Genomic DNA, 23,973 nt, shown 5'->3' on the forward strand with positions numbered 1-23,973 from the left:
CCCGACCATCTCTGTAAAAGGCCATCTTCCCCTTCTCCCTTGCCGCTTGAATCTCGGGCATTACTTCTCTCATATGCGCAAGTTGTGAGAGAGTGAGGTCATCGCCTAAGAAGAGATGAAGCAGTGCGGCAGAGTTCTGTTGGCCCCATAGACTAGCGGCCCTTTCGAGATTTCTATATTATTGCTATGCAAGAGTACAACTCCCGTTGGGTCCAGATCTTCCAGCTCTGCATCCAGATGCATGAAAGAATGGCCCTAGGGGCACGTATAAGAGTACAAGGGATGCTAAAATTAGAGCCTCAAAAGCATTAAGCCCAAAAGCACTTAAACTCAATAGAAACTACTCCTAAAATCTGGCGCTCAAGACTGCTAAAATCAGCCAGCATACAGCAGTGCCACGTGTCAAGTCAACCAAATTGCGAAAATGTCTGTACAGCCTACCACGTGTCGTCTCTACAGCGCAAATTGTGGAAGATCCGTATGTATTGCCACGTCATCATTATTTACGCCAAGATTTAATTTTAGGTCCAGTCGCGAAGCTTTACAAGTTGGTATTTGGTTCTTCTTCTTACATTATTTAGGCCACTCGACAAGCACTCATAAGTTGGTAAATCTTTTCTCTCGGTTTTAGGCCCCTCTGCCAGAATTTGCAAATCACAATCAAGTTAGTCTTAAACCAAAAAAGTCACTCAAATGTCCTAACACTATTCTAATGACTTCATATGCAAATACTACAATGAGAATTCCGGCTTTGACCAAGAGATTGGCATGGACCACCTACCTAGGGAGAGTGAATCTAGGGCGGGCCTAACAAATGCATTAGACCGATGCGTCTATGACCTAGATGCAAAAACCCTAACCCTAAAACCCATCACATTTTGACTCGGTCCTTAGGGCAAGGCTATTACAAAGGAATATGACTTAAGGATGAGATTGTTTGGGGAATCACTACATTGCGTGAGATCGTATTGGCAGAGTGAGCACTTCTACACCACTTCAGAGATCAAACAGGAATGTCCGTTACCGCCTACTCTTTTCGGCATATACATTGAGTTTGGAAACTATATTTGAGAGGAGAGAGACAAGAACAGTTGGGTAGTCTATAAATCCCTCTTTCATTGTATGCAAACGATATTGTGTTGATAACTCACTCCCTAGAGGACCTACAAAGACATCTTTATACGTTACATTCATATTCACAATATAGTGGTTTGTTAGTCAACCTTAGAAAAAATCAAGGTTTTGTTGTTCAACACTACGCCTCAGTGGAGGAGATCCAAGATAGATAGATATGTGTCAAGTGCAACGGAATTGAAATGGTGAAGATCTAGTTTTACACTTCCACAAAATCGTTTCCTTCTTTCCTTGCGTTAGTGATTGCTTTGTGCTTGAATGATGGTGAGAAGGAGAAGAGGAGAGTGACACCCGATGGGGTCCCAACCAACCCTCCCTAGGGCCCCCCACACTGTTGCCGATGTGGTATTTGCTTTAGATTGTGTAGATGGAATGTACACACAATGCAATACCTCATGTACAGACTCTACTGACTCAAATGACGACAATCACCTCACTAACTCCTCAAGACGAGGCACCTCCAGGGCTGATTTGATGCACCTTTGGATCCTTTTTAATGTGGATTGCGGATGGCCACAAAGGGTAGATCTGGGGCTGATTAGCGCTCCCGATGTGAAGAGGAATGAAGGGCTGAAAGCTGGCTGCAAAAAAGGCAGACCTGCGAAGAAAAACGCAGCAGATCTGTCGCTTAAAGCAAGGCTGAAAACGCAGATCTCGGTGACGGACAACAATGGAGCACTCGATGCCAGCGAGGGATTCGGGAATGGCCGAGGGGAGGCTCGATGGGCTGCCAAAGTACCGGACCGCATTTGGGAATACACGAAGACAGATTCGAGCCACATTCCAGAAACGGAATGGGCTGAAAACTGAAAATGCTGATGTTGATCTGCTGCTAGGGCTGATCCGGCGAGGATCTGCAAAAAAGCCAAGGCTGAAGAAAACATTGACCGATTTGGAGCAAAAATGCTGGACTGATCTGCTCCCTTGCTGGCGCTATCTGCTCCTTCAACAACTTCTTCTGCAACTTGGTTTCAAGAGAGGGCTCTCCTGCTCCTTTTATAGGGCTGATTTTTGAATTTTAGGCTTAGGTAGGGCAACTATCCACCAAATCACCCAACAAATAAATCAATAAATTGATTTATTAACAATTGAGCCATGGGGTGTCCGTTTGGGTGAAACTGTCGCACATACGCCCACTTGGGAATCTGATCAACGCGAGGAATGGCTCGTTGGATTCCTCTAACCTAGAACTACATGCACGTCATGCCAGATGCCTACCGTAGTGTATAAGTCTATCAAAACGCGTGTACAAACCATTTATGCAAGAGGGTTCCAAAACAAGGAAACCTAATCTAATGGACTTGTCCGGACATTGCAGGTCTTGCGAACAAGCTCACAAAGTTGCCGGTACTAATCCTCCTAGGATTCTAGACGCTTCTATCTAGAAAGAAGGGGGAAATTGGCTTTGGAAGTCAACGAAGCATGTCCACGTGGATGTGCACATGACAATACGATAAATAAGTACCGAAAAAAACATTAAAATACGTTGTACAATATGAGTGATCACTACCACTACAAAAATATTTGTTGGGTATCAACCACAAATAGGCATACATGTCTACTTATGCATGCTTGCATACGTCTAAATGCATCTATACATGCTTGTACACACACATACACACATGCATGTAGACGCCATATATACACAACCCTAGACACATGTATGCATACACAGCTACCATACTATACTATAGAAGCTGTGGTTTCAGATTCTTTGGTCACAGCTACTATACTATATGATGTCCAAGTACGGGCCCCTAACATGGACCATCGCAATAGGCAATATTTGTGATGGAGAGAGACCGTTGGTCAATATGATAGATACCCAGGATAATCCATAGTAAATGCTCCATCCTACGAGGTTGTTAGAGCAAAGATTTGGTCGCACAACTATCATAATGGAGGTAGTCACTACATCAGTATCATTTATGCCTCGCTTATGGGAGCGCATCAGACAGGATATTACACAGCTTGATAACATGGCTAACACCTACAAAAAAGCTAGGTACAAAGATGCCTTTCTACGTACAGAGAGCATCTTCTTCGTACTAGAAAGGATATATTTATAATTTTGCCCTAGTTATGTGGACGACATAGGTTAAGATGTGCCATTGGTTAGTAACATACCTCCTCGCACCACTCGGAGATAGAGGTTAGGAGATATAGTGGAGTGCCTCCAAAGCAACGCACATGCCGAGTTTGAAGGCTGGCACCACACATCAAGGTGCATTTCATCTGAAATTGTCTTGCTTATTATAGAGGTGAGAGGACGTTTCCGCCAGGGAGGGATTTGGACCACTTTTCAAAGTCACGGACTGCCCAGATTAGAGATGTCCTGGTTTATACTTGTTAACACCTTTGAGCAATAGAACTCTTGAGCACCGAAGTCTGCTTGCAGAGAGAGATGGCAGATTTCTTCATTTCCCAAGCAGACATGCAAGGATGTCAGGATCCCACACAAGGCAGCCTAGTGGATAGAACATTTCATTATAACGCTTGAGTCGGCCTAGCCTCCAAGGGAGACCACTGCATCGATGCCACTTACGGAGGAGGATGCAAGATATCATTACCAGATACTGGGCGAGGCCTACTCACTTCTTTACTAGCAAGAAGTAAACACTGTTTTGCAAGGACCCATGCAACAGTTCATGGATGCTCCCTCCCCTCCCCCTACTTGTATAGTACCCTCTCTCCCCCTTTACCGTATGATCCCTTGTTTTGTAGCCTCCTGTTACGGTTTGATTCCCACATTTACACCCATAGCATCTATTTTTGCAGCGCGTAGATAGATTGACTCCAGAGAGAAGGAAATGCTCAGCTGGTTTGGAAGGTCTATACAAAATGAGATTAACAATGATCACAATAGGCTCTTTTGAGAGAAGACAGGGACAATCTCGTGATCATCAAACTTAGGAGAGATAAGGAGAGAGCACCATGAAGAACGTGATTTACACAATGAATCTATGCAAGAGCAGCTTAGACAAAACAGTGCATGACCTTCTCTTCGGTTTCCAACTCTCATTGATTCTCGTTCGCCGGCAAAGATAGATGTGTTCGTTTTCCACGAAAAAGGGAAAACTCGACTTTCCTCTGGCAAGATTAAACTCAGTAAGACACAAAGACCTTCAGTATATTTGCTAGCATCAATAGACAGAGGATTGTACATGACAGTGATAATTAGCTTTCAAACACGATTTTTTCACAAAGATATGGCGCATGATTATTCTCAGAGTAAGATAAACAAGGAATCAGCACTTTCTAGCAACTTGAGTAGTTGGAGCTATCTTTTAAACTGAGGAATGGTCAGCCTACATGGGATAGTCACGTCATGTCCGCAGATCGGTGGTGGCTTCTATCTCAGACTGCTTCGCTTCCTTGTTGAGTCCATGCTGCATAATCTTGTTTCATTATCTACAACTCTCCACAAAATGAACGAAAGGAACACACTTAGTGCCAGTTGAATGGCACAAGAACAACACAGTTACAGCCACATAATGACACAGAATGAGCTTGGAAAACTACCCAATCAACTTGTCACCTCACAATTTAAACATAATGCCAGGACAACAGATTACAAAGAAGGGCTCTGTAGGACGAACTTACTGGAAGCCAAAAGCTGACAAAAACTCCAAAACATGCGATTGCTGATATACATATACATGGTAAGGCATATGGGAACCTGTAAGCAACATAATCCTATCATAACATGCTCCAAAATCTCTCTTAAAAATATTCTGAAAATTATTTTGGCAAATGTTTTAATAAATGGAAATTACCGATCGAAAAGAGATCCACTTGGAAATAATGATGGGTACTTGTCTGAAGGCTGCAACCCTCACATGCATCAGAGCATTGAGTGAAGTAAGACCCGTCAAAAACTTAAAAGGTCAAAATACTCGTTAATTTCCTTGAGATCATAAATTTATGTTTTCACAAGAAGCACAAAATAATTTTCTTCCAGATCTTGCTCCTAATATCAGTGAAGCGTTTCATGAACGTGCACGTGTGTCCTAGATTTGAAAAATAAATTTAGTGTTCTAAGCTTGAATTTCACTACATGACACATCTTTTTATCTCATTGTCCATATATCAGAGATTATCCTCTTTGAGTACCTGTGAAAGATATCCTCCGATAGCTGGACCAATTATCAATCCAACACCCCACATGGTACCCACCTATCAAGGTACAGTTGTATTAGATTTTCATCTCGATATAACCAATCATTTTAAGAAAACAACCGGGTTCTGATTACCATCGACAAACCCAAAGCTTGATATTCTCTGGTGCATATCTCGCTTGCATAGGCCTACAAAATTAAATAATTAGGAAATATAATCCCAAACATGATTATTAACAGTGTATGTGGATCGAAGAGGATGAGATACCCGCACAGGTCCTAGCATCCCATTTAAGAGCCCCAAAAGAAATCTTGAAGACAATGCCAACCAAAAATTTGTACTGAAGCCAAAAGCCGTATTGAGCACTACTCTGAAAAAAGAAATACAATGATGAGATTATGCCCCAGGCATTTGAAAGGGTAAGAATTGCAGTAATAACAAAAAGAAGGTTATCTAGTACATTGTTGCAGTGCCAAAAAGCATCACAGGTTTACGACCATATTTGTCAGCCAGCATGCCCCAAAATGTGGAGGAAAGAAAGCGCCCGAACATAAGAGCAGCTCCTGCATGACCCTATCAAAAGTTAAGAACCAGTTCCATATTTTCATATGGGTTGCAGATCTCAACAATGTACCCAAAATACTCCTCCAAAATTCATCCCCCATTTAAGTTGAAAAAATAAAACAAAACCAAACCTCCCCAAACAGGCCTTCAGTAAAAAGGTCTATATAAAGTACATTAAAAACAATGAACATTCACAAGTGCAAACATAACACTGTCACGTGCACATCTAGCCCTATGTGCATTAGGACAAGCTAAAGCTAACTTCTATTTCTAGGGTTTAGGACAGCCTAGGAAGTGTTCTGGCACCCTTGTGAGCCTATATGCAGGACGTCCATGTCCAAGAACTTTAGATTAGTTCCATTCCCCTGATTACACATGAGCATAGCCAATGTCTACTACATGTAGGCACTCCCCCAATGTTCCCATACAATTGCATTACTACTCAACCTAGGTATTTATCTGCATGTAAAGCACCTCTTACAGGTGAGTTTATTAACTCATCAATAAGTGACCTTTTTAGAAATCGTGGGAATGTTTTGGCATTGCCCGACCCAACTTTAATCCCATATATAAGTAACCCTAGGGATCACTTCTCAAGCATAAGTCAGTACCGTCAATACAAGTACCAAGTACCCGCAGTACCTCAACATCTCTGTTATTTTTGCACCAGATCACCCAATCAGCACCAATGTTCTCAGTTCTCAGCCATAACCTCACCGCACCGTCACAAATCCAGCCATCAGTACCAGCATTTTCAGTTTTCAGCCCAAGACAGTAGATCAGCCAGGGTTTTCAGATTCAGCCCTCAAATCAGCCATCGTTTTTCAGTTTTCAGCCCATCACCGACATCGGCAACAGTAGATAAGCCCATAGCCTCGTCGCAGTTGCAAATCCCATTCAGCATCCCTAACGTTTTGCATTTTCATCCCTTACAACAAGATCCATCAGCATCTCAACATCTAGGACCATTGTATCAGCATTTGTGCAGTCTAAAGCAAACATCTCTCTAGCGATAGAGAGGGGGGCCTTGGAGGGGGGTTTGGGACCCCATCTGCTGTTAGTCTCCTTTCTCTCTCTTTCCCTCAGAACCTCACTCACAATATCAACTTCTTCTCTCTCTAGTCTATTGTACATCTCTCTCATGAAGTAAAAGGAACCTTGAGTGAGCACTCATCTTGAGCATTCACCAACAATTACTTCTGCTGCACATTTGCATGCCAACATTGTCAATTTGCCAAAAGATTTAGCACAAAATGGGTGTATGTATGAGAGTGTGTGTGTGTGTGTGAACGCAAAAACAGGCATCATACAACACAAAAGTCTACGCATGCACATTCTATCTAGGTATGGCTATATGAATCTTAGGCATACATGTGTGTGTGTGTGTAGAGTCCTCTGTCGCGAACCCTACTGAGCACTGTAATAGGGAACAGGGGGAACACAGCCCAAACGTTCCGAAACGACATTCCGGACGAGTCCCGTTCCCGAAACGGAGATGGGAACGGAACGCCATTCCAGAACGGGGTGTAACCGGAACCGTGTTCCAGAATGGGCGGAACATGAGGCGGAACGGGCAAAAGTAGGCATTTGGGGAAAAAAAAAAAGGCTTTTGGGGGCAGATTTAGGGCTGTTCGGGGAACATATTTGGTGCAGTTTGAGGGCAGGTTAGGGGGCAGATTTGGGGTTGTTTAGGAGTTTATTTGATACAAAGCTAAATGGAGGTAATTCAATCCTTACTTTAGGTGGACCGTTCCAACCCCGTTCCCGTTCCGGCCCCCCCTCCTCCTCCCCGTTCCCGTCTCGTTCCGGACCCTCCCGTTCCCATTCCCCGTTCCCTGTTCCCGTTCCGGGTAACTATGCTACTGAGCCCTCTGTCGTGCAGTTCTGCCCTGCACGTCCTTTGTGCAACACGCCAGAGCTGAGGTATGCCCTCGTCTGCACACGACCTTTCAGTGCTGACGAGAGCCACAGAAGCGGGTAGTTGTCAGTCAATTCGTCAGCGACGGTTGCCAGCCTATTTGTGTCGGTGTGTGCACGTGTACAGATACCCACTTGTGTGTGTGTGTGTGTGTAGGGAGTGTGTGTGTGTGCACAGGTGCTCATTCGCGTTGCTTTCTTTGCGCAATTTCGATTTGTACAGAAGCGACTGTACAAAGTTGTTGTGTTCAGGTATCTACCAAGTTTCAGCTCGCATAAGGTTTGGCAGTATTTTGGTTCTTTCATGACAAAGTCGATTTGCGATCTCGATCAAGTGTATAAACGTAGGAAGCCGATGGTCGTAGAGTCCTTGGAAATGGGTGAAATCCGAGCTTGTTTGTTGGAAGATTTTGAAGGTGCGCGGAACACCTGGGAAGGCTAGGAACCCACCACTGAGGTGCTTATCCCTGTGCAAGCTCTCTTGGACCCAATGGCACAGTATGCTCTTAATGCTGTTATTTTGTTCTTTTCGGGCATCTTGCACAAGACGTGGGTCAGTGGGTGGATTTCCTTCTTAAACGCCAGGTAGTCCGAGGTGTTTATTTTGGAGCCGGAGGATTTTATAAAGTCTTGTTGGCTGACACTCATGCCCGAAGCATGTTGCTTGAATTATCTCCTTTGTTTTTTGGTACTCAGATGACACATGTATTGCCCTGGGCTCTTACCAAAGACTATCAAAGTCTTATTTGCCACAAGTGCCCAATATGGGTAGAAATAGTTGACTTTCCACGCACCTGGCGACACTTTCTTCCTGTGCTTGCTTCTCGCTTGGGGAAAGTAATGTGTCCTCCCAAACTTGACGCAACAACAAATCGGTTTTGTGTGCTTTGGGACACAGATGTTCCCACGCCTCAAGGTATTACTATCAACTCGGGGGACCCTCTCATTGGCACGCGTACTTTCAAGCTCAAATACGACAGATTCCACTGCAGGAGGTACATAGTTACGAGAAGAAAGATGTGAGCGTGTTTTGACAGTCTTCTTGGGGGTTATCCAAGGACATCCTTCCCCTGGATCAACATTCTTACCCTTATTCCGTCTCTCTTGAGCAGTTGCAAGCTTACCCTTGCTCTGAGAGTTTTGTTAACCAACAAATTTGACTTTACCTTTATCCAAAGGCAGGGCATCAAGCAAGGTAGAGACCCCAATGGAGGGGGATCTAGACTCCTCTTTTCCATTGGAAACAACAAGCTGTGGAACCACTGAAGGAGGAGGGGTTGCAAATGAGTCTCGGGACATTCAAATTGCATATGTCCAAATTTATCGCAGCGAAAACATGAATTTGCAAATTTTCCCCCGCAAAAACCTCTTCCTTGTAATGACAATCGTACGCTTGCGGATGCATGGAACAAGGTGGTACATTCTTACAAAGATGCAGTGATTCATGGGGCTTCTCCATCATGCGGGTATGGAAGATAATGTAGTCGAGCCACGGTCTCTTGATGTTGATGTGCCTATGGGGACGTCTGCTTAGTTCCCCTTTCCTTTGCCTTTGTACAGATCTCTTTAATGCATAGTTGTGTTTAATGCATTTCATATAATGTGTGCGGGTTATGTAACGCTGATAAGTGGAGATTAACCTAGCATTATGTACATAAATGAAAGGCAGACATTGTTATTTTGCAAGAGCACAATCAGCATGAATTTGTTGGGCAAAGTTCGCATTTTACGAGATACTGGATAGCTTATGCTGGATTGACGAGCTATTCGGGTGTTTTGATGTTGGTTAGACATGAGTTGCAGCCAGTTCTTGCATACAATGATCCAAAAGGTCGTTGGATGGTGATTCAATGTACAATCAATGGTCAGACTTATGAATTTGGGGTGTTTATGCGCACACAGCCTCGAGGCAACGTGCAACTTTATGGCGTGCAATGTCTTCTTATCCTTGGCTTTCCAATGCTTTTCTTTCTGGTGATTTTAACAATGCGCCTGCTTCATCGGATAACACCACAAGACAGCCGCGCATGTTGGGTGTGGAAGAGCAGGCTTGGACAGATCTTGTTGCTTGCACACGGATGTTGGATTTGTGGAGCCATTTGCATCTGAATGTTTGTGGGTACACTTTCCAGCATAATGCTCACTCATCATATAGTACACGCCTAGATCGGTGGTATGTCCTTAATATGCAACAATATGATGAGTATGTATGCGAGATGAGCATTGACCACACCTTGTTACTGTCTGATCATGCCCCTGTTTTGATGGCCTTGCGCTTTGGGCGAATGCATGGTGATTATACTCTCTCGAGGAAGCGTTTACTACGCATCAACAATGCCTATCTTTCGCATGAGGTATTTCATGGCATGATTCATGATGTTATTCCCCCACTAGCCGCCCAAATGCATTTGGATCCTGATATTGCTTGGTATCATTTCGTCATGCGTGTGCAAAGTGTGATTCAAGATTAGGCAAGCACTATATGCTTCAGTTACGCGGGAGTGTTGACGATGCAAAAAATGTTCATCGAGAGCTCCAAATTTTGGCTGATACGCGTCCGTTGACTGACTGTGAGTTGACAACGCTTTGTCATGCTCGAGTACGTATGCAATATAATGACAAACGCAAACTAAATAAATGGCAGACTCGTGCTAGAAATCGAGCGTTTGTAGATAAGGGATGTGCTTCGAAACAGTCTTTTAAGCACCTGCACTATTCAAGGGCGTCTCAAGCCACTAAGAGGGCGAAGCTCCAATCAAGCTCCTGGACAACTTCGAAAAGTGAGCTTGTTGATGCCATGACGTCGCATTTTGGGAATGCATTTGCTGTTCCTCCTCCAGTTTCTACTGAAACTCGTCGTGCCCACCGTAGATAGCGAATGCAATTCTCTCGCCTCGTGATGCGCAAGTGACGGAGGTGGATTTTATTGAAAATGAATCGCATTCAGCATTGATTGCTCTTGGCAAATGGCATTCCCCTGGTTGGGATGGACTCACTGCGGAATTTTTCATCCCTTTTGGGAGCCCTTGAAAGAGCCTTTGTTCTATATAATGAATGTTTGTTCTTTGCTCTTTGCAAAATTTGCCATTATCTTGGAAAGAAGGCTTGCTGAAATTATTGCCCAAGCAGGCGCTTTGCGAGCATATTTCTCATTGGCGGTCGATTACCCTCATGCCGGTCGTATACAAAATTTTGGCTAAGATGATTGTGCATCGCACAAGGAGTCACTTCTTGCAGGTATCCATCCGCTCAATATGGCTTCATGGATAATGTGGCAAATGTCTTGATTGGAATGGAATATGCCAAATATACCTAGCAAGATGTACTAGTGATGCAAGTGGACCTTGAAAAGGCCTTTGATACGGTACAGTGGGATTTCATTGTTGATACAATGTGAGCCCTTGGATTTGGTCCTAAGATAGCCAATGTTGTATATTTCTTGTATGCTCATAGTTTGTCATTTGGCCTTCTTGATGGTGACCTGACTGATCCTTGGCCACTCGGATGCTCTGTCAAGCAAGGTTGCCCCCTCAGCGCTTTATTGTATGCCATTACCGCCCACCCCTTGTTGTTGTATTTGGATCACTTGACTTCCGTTGGCCGTCTTCACGAATTGCAATTACCCTCTGGGAATGACTTTATTGGCCACGCTTATGCTGATGACTCATTATTCATGCCTCGTAATAACCAAGATGACATGCATGAGATTATGCAAGCTTTGGATACATTTGGGCTTGCGGCTGGCGTTCAAGTCAATTTCAGAAAATCCAAACTACTGCCTCTTCATGCATGTGACTGGCATCATTTTTTGTGGCCTGGAGAGATAATTGATTCGCATGTGATCGTCGGACACTTGGGGTATCCTATTGGGTGGAATGTAACTAATACCCAGCAAGTGGATTGGGTTATGCAACACCTAAAGTTAAAATTGCACTATTGGAAACTATCCACTTGGCCGTTACATGTTCGGCTTCGTGTTGTCTAGAGCATAATGACGGCATATGTTCAGTTCCATTTGCCGTTGTTACATTGGCCTCCTCTTCGCCTTGCATCGCTTATGTCTGATATTCTGTCTCATTTCTTGCGCACTAATTCCCGAAAGAAAGGCCTTCCTTTGTTATCTATGGAGAAACTTTGCACTCCGAAGCATTTTGGGGGGCTTAATATTTTGGATCTTCGCTGCCATGCTCTAGCGAGGAAGGCCATGTTGTTAGAGTAGCTCAACAGTCTCAGTCATGGACAATCAGTCAGCATGTTATCACATCCACCTTTGGTCACTGGTAGACCTCCCTTTGGGAGATTGTATTCGGCAAGATGGATGGTCATATTCCTGGTTGCTTGGTTACTTCTGCAATACTCATTGCTTGGGAGCGATGACGGCTCATCTTTCATGGCATGGCAGACAGCAACCAGATGGGAATTCTATACGCTTGGAAAGCATTCACTGGAGTCGGGCATTCTCATTTTCTCTTGTTCACCATTCGCCACATCAAGCATACTTCCTCTGTTGTCGAGGAATATGTACGGTGGATGATGTGGTTGACACATGTGGAAATATGCTTCCTTTCTCTCGAGCAGCTGAACGCTTTGGTTTGGGTGTGCATTATCGCCAAATTTGGAAAGAGCTTCAGTAAATGCTGGCTGCTTTCTTGCCAGTTCCGTCGTTGGCCAATGGAAGTCGTATGACGGATTGGACTTTATGGGAAACATCTTTTGATGCCATTTCTGCTAGTAACATTTATGCCTCTCTTCCGCGTGACTCTTGGTTGGCTGATCATTGTAATGCGCTATGGTCGTTGCATAAATCTGATTTATGGTGGAGAAAGGCTCTTATTGCGATTTGGAAGAGCCATTTGCCTCTAAAGGAATGTCTGTTTCTTTGGCGTTGCTTGTTGGGAGTTCTCCCTGTTGGAACTTTCCTTGATGCGCGTCACATCAGCTCTTCTTGTTGTATCAAATGTTCAGCTTGTGAAAAGACTGTCATGCACCTTCTTTGGGATTGTCGCTTCATCAAGGCCTTCCTTGCCCGCATATCATCATGTATGCGCCTTCGATTTCCCTCAGTGACTTTCCACAAACGGTTTTGGGCTTTTGGCATCCTCTCGACTTCCCTTCAACAAGTTGCGGCCTTCTTCACTTGGATCAGATTCTGGTCCTTACTATCTTTGTGGTGCCAACGCAATCTTCGCATGTTCCATCAGCAAGAGGCAGATCTCTTTCCTTTTTTCAAGATATCACTTAGGCAATCCTTACATTTTGCCCTTGATGTTGGGGACATATCCCCCGATATCCTACAACTATCCTACGGTTGCTTCTAGCCGCCTTTACATTTCGAAAACACTTCTGTGTTCTTTCCTTTTGTATATATCTTTCTGATGGCTTTTCCTCACTCTGAGGTTTCCCATTTGTAAATAAATCAAATCAAAGCACTCTGAATCTGATAATAGGTGATTTCTCTAGACCATGAAAAATACAAAGTACTTCAGAGAGCTGCAAGAAAAACATGTCGACAAATAGTGGCCCATCCCTCACTAAAATTTCTCAAAATCTCCATGGACCCCACGCAAAGAAATAAGCAGACACAATCCGGATACAGGGACCTTTTGCCGGTAATGCAAAGCCTATATACCTTCATAAGTTCAGAATAGTATGAACTGACGAATTAAAAGGGATAAAACACTCATAAAACTACAAAAGCAGGGGACACAAGAACAAACAAACAAAAAAAAAACTAAACCACTTTATTTGCTACTAAACAAAACAAGATAAAAAAACCATTATTTCTTTAAAAAGGTTTTTAGAAAAGGCATACACAAAATAAGTTGAAGCAACTTACTTGGCTAAAACATGAAACAAGTACTCAATTTTAAACTAAAAAGGATAAGACATCTCAAAGACTTAATCCTAGATAGATATAATCTATTCCAAACAACCTACAAACAAACATTCTCAAACAGTGTTCCAAAAAGTATCTGAATACAAAGAAAAACAAAAATCATTCAGGGTTGGTTTCTATAAATCGAGCTCTAAGGACAACTATCTTGCCATCCTGGTTCGAGGAGATAGTTCTGTTGCAGATCTGAATGGTAGCATTCTTTTTGTCGTGCCAAGGCATTTTCAAAAGAGCGGCACAATGCCCTAGCTTCATGATGTGAAAATTTATCTTGCCATGGTACCCTTGAATGGTGATTTGAGAGGGTAGCAATAAGGCCGACAACTATGTTCGTATCTCCTATAGCCAGTCCTATCTCAATGTCTCCAACAACCTGGTCAAACTCAAAGTCCATATGCTTGAGGAATGCTAGGTGGATGAAGTTATCAATGGCTCCTAGATTAAACAAGATAAGTGCTTTGTGGCCATGAATTTTTTCATAAGCTCCACCCAATTCCTTGGAAGCATCAGGTACAAGAATAGAAGATCGTGTGGGCTGATGAGAAGAAGCCCTTGCGCTTTTTGGTGCCAAAGGTGGAAAACCCTGAGGCATCAGAGGCGGCAACATGTAGTTCCAAAACTGTTGAAAGCTCTATAGAATAGGTAAGTTTTGTTGAGGATGCTTCAATAGGACATCACAAAGTTTATCAAGGAGGAACTGCTAAAATCAAGAAACGTCATCTTCTAACTGTTTCAGAAGGAACACTTCGCTTGTCAATACAGCAAATGATTGAAGCTATGATACCACTGTAACAAATTGGCACCATGTGCCAATTGAAAAGAGCAAAACTGGAATAGACTTTAGGACTTCAAACATGATTGAAGAGAGAGAGAGAGAGAGAGAGAGAGAGAGAGAGAGAGAGAGAGAGAGAGAGAGAGAGAATCCACACAATAGACACGGAGTGGCGGAGTTCCACTACCATAAGCACTAGCCCCAAACCCTGGCACCCCTTTCGGTATTTCTTTTGTATTGCTCAAACAAAGGTACAATTTCTAAGAAGCCCTTCTCTACAAGTATGAACACCATCATCATTGATGTCAGAAGGGGTTTCCAAGGCTTATATTTAAACGCCCCAAGCCAAAAAACATCCAATATGAAAAGCTAGTGCCCTCTACGCTGTTTCCACATTTTGCAGGATTTTCATACAGTTCCACATTTTGCAACACAATTTTTGGGATGTCCATACAAATTGCCACTTCATCATATTGGGGTTTCTAACTTGTCCACTCTATCCGGTCACTTTCGTACACTTTAAACAAGCCTTCTCCAGTGCAATAAGCCATGTCATCACTTTGTGACACCCTCACCACATGCACCATCACATGATATCTAAGGCACGGGTTTCCTTGCACGTAACAACAATCTTCTACAGGTATAGCACCCTTTCCCACTCGAGAGAGTTTCTGGGAACTCTATAGTAGTAGTGGTAGCCACCTTGATAGATGGCACAGATGTCTAGGTCTGTATAAAGCACATAATAGGTACACCAAAGATAGAACCCTTCTGTCTCAATATGTCTGGCAAAAAAAACAATGTAGGTGGCTCTACAAAAACAATTTTCCTTTCCAAGATACTTCTAGACCTGGCATATGCCCTCAAAAGCAGCTAAGTGAAAACTTCATACCACGGATGTAGAAAATTCAATATGTTCCCAAAAGATCGACAACCTTAGAGGTAAGCTCCCATGACGAGACAATAGCAATGTAGCCTCTACCCAGCACGGCATGGCTCCTACCCTCTCTCGAGATGTGGAAAATCATGACTTTGGTTTCCCAAGGTTCACTGTGAGACCTCACTATGTGCAGAACTCATCCAATGCCTGGAGGTATTGCTGCAATCCTCCTGGTGACTCGGAAACTAATAATATATCATCATCAGCATATAACATAACTTGGACCAGTGTACCTGAGAGCCGACTCCCTCCCCTTCTTCCATGTACTACGAAATCAGCACCGCGTCAATGTAGAGCCCAAACACTTCTTATTTATAGGATAAGTCACTTAAAAATGACTTAAACAGCCTGTGCCAAGTCCCTCAATTGGACATGCACCCAGTGTACATGCAAAGACATGCCAGGTAAGACACGTACATGCTCAAGCACATCATGCCTTGCAATTTTGGTTAGTACAAGATCGCAATACACTATTCTAAACAACCTGTGTCGCCCATTGCTCGACTGCGCATTGTACAATCATTTATGCAAAGAGGGTTATGTAGGGGTTCATGGAACTATCCGAGCATGCAAGTCCTACCAAAAGGCTCACAGCCGTACCGTTACGTGTTTCCCTAGGGTTTTCTAATCTATGGTTTGGCTCCGGCCATAGTAGCACGTCCACATGGCACATTAAGCCCATGAGCACTTTGCAGTATCACCAGTCAATATGGAGAGCTATTACTTAGCTTCTAACATCTCTTCAACCAATTCCCCACATTTGATTAAGGAGTGCTTACACGATTTGTCCTACCACAACAGCTAGGGTAGTCCTCATTTAATTTCCACAACCTTACACCCTCCAAGGCATATCGCTTGCTCATTCTTCCAGTGTAGGTTGGGGAGCATGCAACCAGTTGATGGCATTTGCACAATCCTATTTGTAGGAGGAAAGGTACATTTTCTAACGATCTTGAATCGCAAGCTGCCACTCCAACAGAGAGTCTTCTTGTGGTGTCGCCCCACAGGTGCGCTCCATATCAAAGCTTTTGCATTGGCACAGCAACTACCTTTCCCTCGTGACCAATTTGGTCAACTTTTTTGGATGTTTGCCAGATTGAGCTAGCACTACTAGAGTACGGCTAGTTCCAAGCAGTGTGGACTATTTGTCATACGTGTGACTGCTCAATAGCTTTTTCATCATGGCAAGGGCTTCTCCATTTTGCCTTACCCATACTTTTGTACTGCTTGTACATTATTGTGATGTGATGCAAACTTTTTCTCAACCAAAAAAATGAAGTGTGAGCGCAAGCGTGTTGTATGCTAGAGCTGAGTTTCTTTTCTGAAATGAGCTTCCTTTTCACAGACATGAGCTTCTCTTTCACAAACATCCCATCCTGGGGACTATTTTGGCACTGCATGTTTTCATTGCATTACGAGGAGATATCCTTACAGGAGCCTTTAACTCGATTGGATTCATCACTTTTTGGTCAATTCTTAGGTGGTTGTTCATTTTGCTTGAAGGTTTCCAACAGAATCGATCTCCTTTTCCAAAAGGTTAACATTTTGGTTGTTTCGTCCCCTTACTTTGCTGCTCTAGCTGTTTGCTCTCTCTTCTTGTTTTGGCTTGCTTGCTTGAACGAGTTTCATCCCCGTGGTTAGGGCTGTGGCAGTTCATAAGTGTTCAATGTTTACTAATAAAACCATACCCATTGCCTAGTTTTGTAGCCCTGCATAAGAAGTGTGCATCACAAAAACCTTTCCAACTCATAATTAAGTATCAAAATACAGCCACAAGGCTTCTAATCAAATGTTGCAAGCCCACATTTGGCGTTGAGTATAGAGCCCCATGGAGCTCCTCTTGATTTTCAGACATGCAGATTACCTGCCGGAAATATTAACACCAGTCGTTGACCCAATGAGACAGCTCAAGTGAGAACTTACTTATTTGAAGCTCCCTTGATGAGCTCCATACAATTAGGTTCATATTACTGTGAGAAAGCCCAACAATACCTATCTGCTTCTTTTTGATGGTCTCAATGGAGTCACTCCCTTACAATGATTTTAAGCTCATAATCTCAGGTATAATGATTTTTTCAACTTAAAGCAGCTACACATTTTCTGTTCTATGCAGTGGGTTATTCCATCTCTGCTTCTCTCCATGTGCCCAGAGACAGGTTTCCATCAGGAGTATGAAGAACTCGCACCAGTGTTAAGTATGAAGATTTCCACAAGAAGAAACCACAAATGACATTCTGTTAAAGACCGTAGCAAAAGTGATAGCTGAGCTGAATGGTCCTCGTAACCACATACATAGCTTTAAAAAGTCACAAGCCATATACTTCGACAGCTCACCTATTAGCCCCGCATAAGTACCGATGCGTGTCTCCGACTTTGCTATACCAAAGTCTCTTACCTGCAAAAGGGGGCAAAAAACCAATGAATGGCCATCATGATGCCCAACTTACATTTCTGACTAGACCGAACAGAACAGCCCAAGCTTGGTAGCGCAGATGAAACTAACCATGAAGTAGATAAATGGGAACAGTGATGATAGCGGCAGTGCTGTCAGTAAATAACAGAATTCCAAAGGGGTCAGTCAATAATAGTGAACTAGCTTGTGTCCCTATGTGCAGATAAACATCATTCCAATATTACACGTGATCAGTTGCCTCAACAAAGCCTAAGCTCACCTAAATGAATCCAGGAAAAGCCCAAATTCATCTACGAAAGGAAGTGCAGCTATAGATTCATGGTAGTCACCCATAAGATAATGTAGCCATCAAATTCAGCATGCATAGTATTGACTTAATAGTACAACAGTGCCACTAACATCATCAGTGCCCAATAGTGGGTGTAGAGCATATGCTCCCAGCACAACACACATCACACACACAGACACACGAGCATACATCAACACAAAATTCAGCGTCCTAAGTTTCTGTCATGACTCCGGAGATCAATGGCAGCCACAATGAAGCCTAGCACTGGTAAAAAGCTTAGATAGAAGGAATAAATGCAACAGAAAAAGGTAGTTGATAGGGCATACGCATCACTAAGAATAGGAAGAATTTCCACAATAAAAAACTACTAGACTAACTGGAAAATTAATAATAGCAAGCAACAGTTCCAACTAAAAGCATGCCTTTGCAACCTCAAAAACTGCAAAATTAGAATAGATCCAGAAAAGGGCCCAAATCTCAAACTCACAGTGAATGGAATATACATCAACCACATCATGCTCAGTATAACTAAATGTTGCGCATACCAAAACGGACCGATAACATCAGAGCCTATAATATAGACCTAGTCATCAGTATATGTGGGCATCAGATATGCTCCTACACCCCACTCTCCCAACATACATGAAGTGAAGCAAAGAACATAAAACACCCCTATAGAGCTGGCAGAGCAAAGAGGCTGACTGTTGCAAAGGACCATGTAGCCAATGAGGGCAAGAAGCATTTTTGGAGGTCCTTTCGTGGCCATCTTCCTCCGCTCAAGCGCACATCCGGGACACCCATCGTGAAGCTTGCCTAGCAGAGGCAGATGAGCTTGGGATGTGTCTGCCATTGCCGAGTCTGATACTGCAAGTGCGGAGGTGTGTTTTCAGAGTGAGAGGGTGTGTGTGTGTGTGTGTGAGAGAGAGAGAGAGAGAGAGCTGGAGTATTTCTATTAAGGCTGGCTGGTAGAAGCTCTCTCCTCCTCCCCCTCTCTCTCTCTCTCTCTCTCCCCCCCGAAAAGTATCGTCGCACGCTTTTCCGACGTAAAATGTAATATTTTAACGGGGAAAAAAAACTAGTTTATCAAAGTTCAAATGTTTTTAGAGCCGGGTCTCACTATGCATTATTAGTGGTATTATAAAAGTTTCTAAACTATAAAGAGCACTAAGAACTCACGCTTGGTTCACTTCTTTGTATCTTTGTAGGGAATTGTCCTTTTGTCTTCAGGAATAACAAAAGTCAAACGTGCACCTACTTTGAAGGGGTTGTTTTCTTTAATCTATTTACTATACTAAAAAGGTTAAATTAAACAGGCTACCAATGGCTATATTTCCATGCAACTACAACTTCCCTTCTCCTTCTCCTCATGCTACCACCGCCTAGCTGGCTGCCAACTTGGCACCACTTCGTCTTTACTTCGCGCTGTCAACCTTGCCACTTTGGTGCATTTAGTTGTAGGCCCTTGAGTTGCAGTGGCATCATGTTCACTAGCATATAAAGAAGCCCAATCATCTAGTTGTGAGTAAGAGTGCATTTTTTGCCCCCTCTGAATAGGATGTTGTTTTACAAGGCATTAGGGAAGCGTCTTTTTGGTTGCATTGAATATGATGAGATTGTATGGTGATTTCTTCAAGGACTTTTGAGAGGCATTGCAGCTGCACCCCTTGCTCTGCTACAAGTCCATACTTGCATTCAAGAGCTTACAAGATCCACGCGTATAAGAACACAAGAGTACGGTATAAAGTTTTTTATTTATTAAATAGGTTTCCATTGGTTGTGCCTCTTGAAGGTTAGGAAATAGCCCACAGAGGAATCATCTCCAAAGAGAAGTTTACATTGAAAGTGAATGTGTATCATTGTCCATAATCTGCGACAACTCGGGCATTCTTGCTACGAGGAGGGGGCTCTAAAGGCGAGTCATCCCGAGGCCATGTCTCTTCTTGTGTAGGGGTATTGGCAGACATGCACGCGGCATGGACGGTTGTGGCAGTGAGGCATGGCGCCAGTGGACAGGGGTGGGGCCCTCGGTTGCATTGGCTTCCATTTCTACCCCTTCTTCTTCTTCTTAGGAACGGCCATATTTTTTTCACTTAGGGTTTGGGCGGTGACCCTGCTCCATCCTGGAGCGAACCTGCTCGCCCATGCCGTTTCTTGAGTCTGATGGGGGCTTCTTCCTCGAATCCGGGCTAGGAGATATGTCCTTGGTCGTTTTGTCCCTGGTTCATGAATCTGCCCCTCGTGGTGCTCTTGGTTGCAGTGATTCGTTGGTGGCAGAGGCGTCTCAACTCGTGGTAGCCCTTGGCTCTACTACCCTGCTTGTGCTAGTGCTTGGCTCGCCATTATAGCCTAATGCTATGGTCTCTTTCTAGCGGTCCGATTATGGCTTCATTTTCGAGGTCATGGAGGTTTCAGACTCTGCCCTGTTACGGATGTATCTTTGTCTTTCATGAATTCCTTTTTGTACGGGCCCCCTGTAAAGCCCTGTTAACTGATTTGGGTTTAAGGGCTCCCTGTAAAAGACCTCCAATGATGTCTATTGTTAGTATGTTTATGGTTTGATGTGTTTTTGTGAACTCCATGGCTCATTTCGAGCATGGAGGATGAATGGTTTTTTTATTATTTCTTTCAACTCTCTTGCTGGAGTAAGTATTGCCAAAAAAAAAAGGAATAGTAGTGTTCCAAACCAGTCGGGTTGTCTCCCTCCGTCTTAGGGGGAGAGAGAGAGAGAGGAGGAGGAGGAGGAGGAGGAGGAGGAAGAAGAGAAGGAGGAGACTGTTAAATATTGAAACATAAGTCAAACTCCCTCTGCCTCTAATGCAAGGGCCCTCATAGGAAAGCATTCCTTGATGAGAGAGACGAAAAGAGACTACAAATAAGCACATTAGTGAAGAAAGATTTCTCAAACAAAATAACATTACGAGGTCGCCTTTCCTTTTTTTTACGCAAAACAATTGCAGTAATTTTGCAGTCACTCTATACTAGCTTGGGCAAATAGATGGTCAAAGGTCACAAATTCAAAAGCAAGTGTCAATGTTGCATTGACGTTTCCACTCTTGGTTTCATTGAGCTCCTTACTTCACACAACTCTTGTAGATGCCGATGGGACTCTCACCGCCTCTAGCACCATAAGGAGGAAATTTGCCATCGCTAAGCACACACACATATACACAAACACACACACACACCCATACATAGAACTCTCTCTCTCTCTCTCTCTCTCTCTCTCTCTCTCTCTCTCTCTCTCTCTCTCTCTCTCTCTCTCTCTCTCAGATCTATGTGTGTGTGTGTGTGTGTGTGTGTGTGTGTGTGTGAAAGAGAGAGAGAGAGAGAGAGAGAGAGAGAGAGAGAGAGAGAGAGAGTTGTGTATGTGTGTGTGTTGGGGTATTAATCTTTATACGTTATTCACAAGTTGAATCAAACAATTCAAAAAGAGAATTGACAGAGGCAAGTAAGAATGGGCAAATATATATATTTTTAATTATATGTACATTTGAAAATGAATTTTGATGTATAGCTATATATTAATATATGTATATCTAAAAATGAATTAGAGAGAGAGAGAGAGAGAGATCTATGTGTGTGTGTGTGTGTGTGTGTGTGTGTGTGTGTGTGTGTGTGTTGGAGTATTAATCTTTATACGTTATTCACAAGTTGAATCAAACGATTCAAAAAGAGAATTGACAGAGGTAAGTAAGAATGGGCAAATATTTTTAAAAAATATATTTGTACATTTGAAAATGAATTTTAATGTGCTAGCTACATCTAAAAAGTAAAAAAGATACGTAGTTGTAGTAGACGTCCTTTGCTTTGATAAATTAAACAGCATTTGAATCCAGGGATAATAGAAGTTGGAATCCTTACCTTCAATCATCATGCAAACAAAAACATCATAAGTATTTTTATTTAAAAATGGAATACAGGTATTGTTACCATATACATGTGGTAGTGATGTGTGTGAACACACTAGGACCGCCGGGGCACTTTTTCCCTCTTTAGGAGGTTTTTTCCCCCGTGCATTGTATATACGCCCATCACTCTAGGGCTATCTATCTTTCCATTGCACACTAAGTAACACACTCTCTATTGTGTACCTTGAGCTTCCTTCGTCTTCTCCAAGCTGTGTGTGTGTTTCTCTGCAACCCTAATTCCAACAATTGGTATCAGAGCAGGTCACGTCCTCCCGGGGTTAGTCGCCAGCTGCTCCAGCACACGCCTGCTCACTTTCTCCGATTTCAGTGAGCTTTGGCGAGCGTTCGCAGGTCGACAAATATTTTGGGAGAACTCAAGGAGCTCGGTCTGCTCAGAATTTTGGTTTGGGCTCATTTCGGCCTCCGTTTCCACTACAGGTAGTACTGCACAGGCTATTTCGTCATTTTGTGCAGAATTTCTGTCAATGCCGTTTTCTGCATAACAGGTGCCTTATAGTCTTCTACGGTTTGTGCTATATAGCACAGGTTGTTCCCGCTCCATTTCTCCTATTTTCGGGCAATTTTCACATCAGGTGCAGCATTTACCATGGCTGACAACAACAACACAGATGTGTTCAAGATGTTTGCTGCTGAGGACAGGTTGGATGGGGACAACTACCCTATGTGGGCTTATATGATGCAACATGTTCTTGTGTCAAAAGGTGTCTGGAACATTGTGCAGGACATTGATGTACGTCCTGGTTCTGAGGATGTAGGTGATGTTGAGGATGTTGCAGGTCTTGCTGCAAGGATTGCAGCTGTTAGAGTTGTTTTGCCTACGACAGAACAAGCTCGTTGGGATGTTAAGGATGCGCAGGCTCATGCATTGATTGCGTTGTCTGTGAAGCGCACCATTGTTCCTCACATCCGTTCAGCAAAATCTGCAAAACAGGCTTGGGATATTCTAGCAGGTCTTTATGCAAGCCGCAATGAGGTTAAAATTGCTTTGCTGCGTAAAGAGCTGGAGTCGAAGATTATGCATGAGGAGGATGATATGGACACTTTCCTTGCTAATGTCAAGGATATCAATGAGCAGCTTATTTCTGCAGGTGAAGTCATTTCAGACAGTTCCCTTGTGCAGACTGTTCTTGATGCCTTACCAGATTCCTACCAGACTTTTGCTAGTACTTGGAGACTGATGACCCAAGGAAATCCAGAAGTTGTCAAGTTTGATGCATTATGCACATTGCTGTTGCAAGAGTCACTATCCAGAAAAAACAGGACTAGACAACATGCAGTTGAATAGGCTTTTATTGCTTCTCAAAGAAAGGGTGGTAACAGCAATGCAGGCACTTCTTATGGTTCTGCTGCGAGTGGCAAAAATTATGTTCCTAATGCTTCTGTTGGCAGTACTTCGTCTGGTAATTCTGGTGATAAGGGCAAAAAGAAGATGCGTTGCCATTATTGTAAAGCCAATGATCACTTGATCAAGTCGTGTCCTAAGTTGAAGGCCAAAGAGGCTAAGAAGAAAGAGGGTGGTTCCACTGCAAATGCTGGTTCCACTACAAATGCATCCATTGTTGAGTCTTCTGTGAAAGGAGATTGTGTTGCTGATGTTGATGCAGAATGGGCTTTTAGCGCAGAGTGCACTTACAATCCTGTTGTCCATGATGCATGCTTGTCAGTTGCTGCAGATTCACATGTGTGGTATTTCGACAGTGGTGCTACAAAGCACATTACCTCACATCGTGAATTGTTTACCTCTCTCGAGTCTGTCCCTCATGGGAATTCAGTCACTTGTGCCAACAACGCCTCTTATCCAGTTCAGGGAGTTGGAAAGATTGTGCTCACTGCTGCTAATGGCAATTCCTTCACACTTGTTGATGCACTTTATGTACTTGGGATCAAGAAGAATCTCTTGTCTGTATCCGCACTTGCTAGACTTGGACTTGTAGTCAAATTTGTGGATGACAGATGTATAGTTCATGATCTCAGTTTTGGTGATGAAATTGTTGCATCTGGGC

The 23,973-nt window shown here is 43.3% G+C and overlaps 1 protein-coding gene across 3 annotated transcripts in view; it reads right to left on the bottom strand.

Annotated features, from left to right (window-relative positions):
- Positions 1 to 19,026, bottom strand: part of LOC147453609 (protein ZINC INDUCED FACILITATOR-LIKE 1-like) — a 70,590-nt gene extending 51,564 nt beyond the window's left edge. Inside the window, exons 1-9 of one of the 3 annotated variants that reach the window (XM_086515753.1) lie at positions 18,744 to 19,026; positions 17,843 to 17,883; positions 17,674 to 17,734; positions 5,714 to 5,816; positions 5,521 to 5,623; positions 5,388 to 5,441; positions 5,248 to 5,310; positions 4,911 to 4,960; positions 4,738 to 4,813 (exon numbers count right to left, since the gene is read on the bottom strand). In XM_086515753.1, the coding sequence (XP_086371879.1) occupies positions 4,738 to 4,813; positions 4,911 to 4,960; positions 5,248 to 5,310; positions 5,388 to 5,441; positions 5,521 to 5,623; positions 5,714 to 5,816; positions 17,674 to 17,734; positions 17,843 to 17,883; positions 18,744 to 18,891 (699 nt within the window). In that variant the 5' untranslated portion in view covers positions 18,892 to 19,026. The other 2 variants (XM_086515754.1, XM_086515755.1) reach the window with 2 other exon arrangements.
- Positions 19,027 to 23,973: the final 4,947 nt, after the last annotated feature.

Source organism: Adiantum capillus-veneris, chromosome 7, assembly GCF_014529385.1.
Source record: "Adiantum capillus-veneris isolate H3 chromosome 7, ASM1452938v2, whole genome shotgun sequence".
NCBI lineage: Eukaryota > Viridiplantae > Streptophyta > Polypodiopsida > Polypodiales > Pteridaceae > Adiantum > Adiantum capillus-veneris.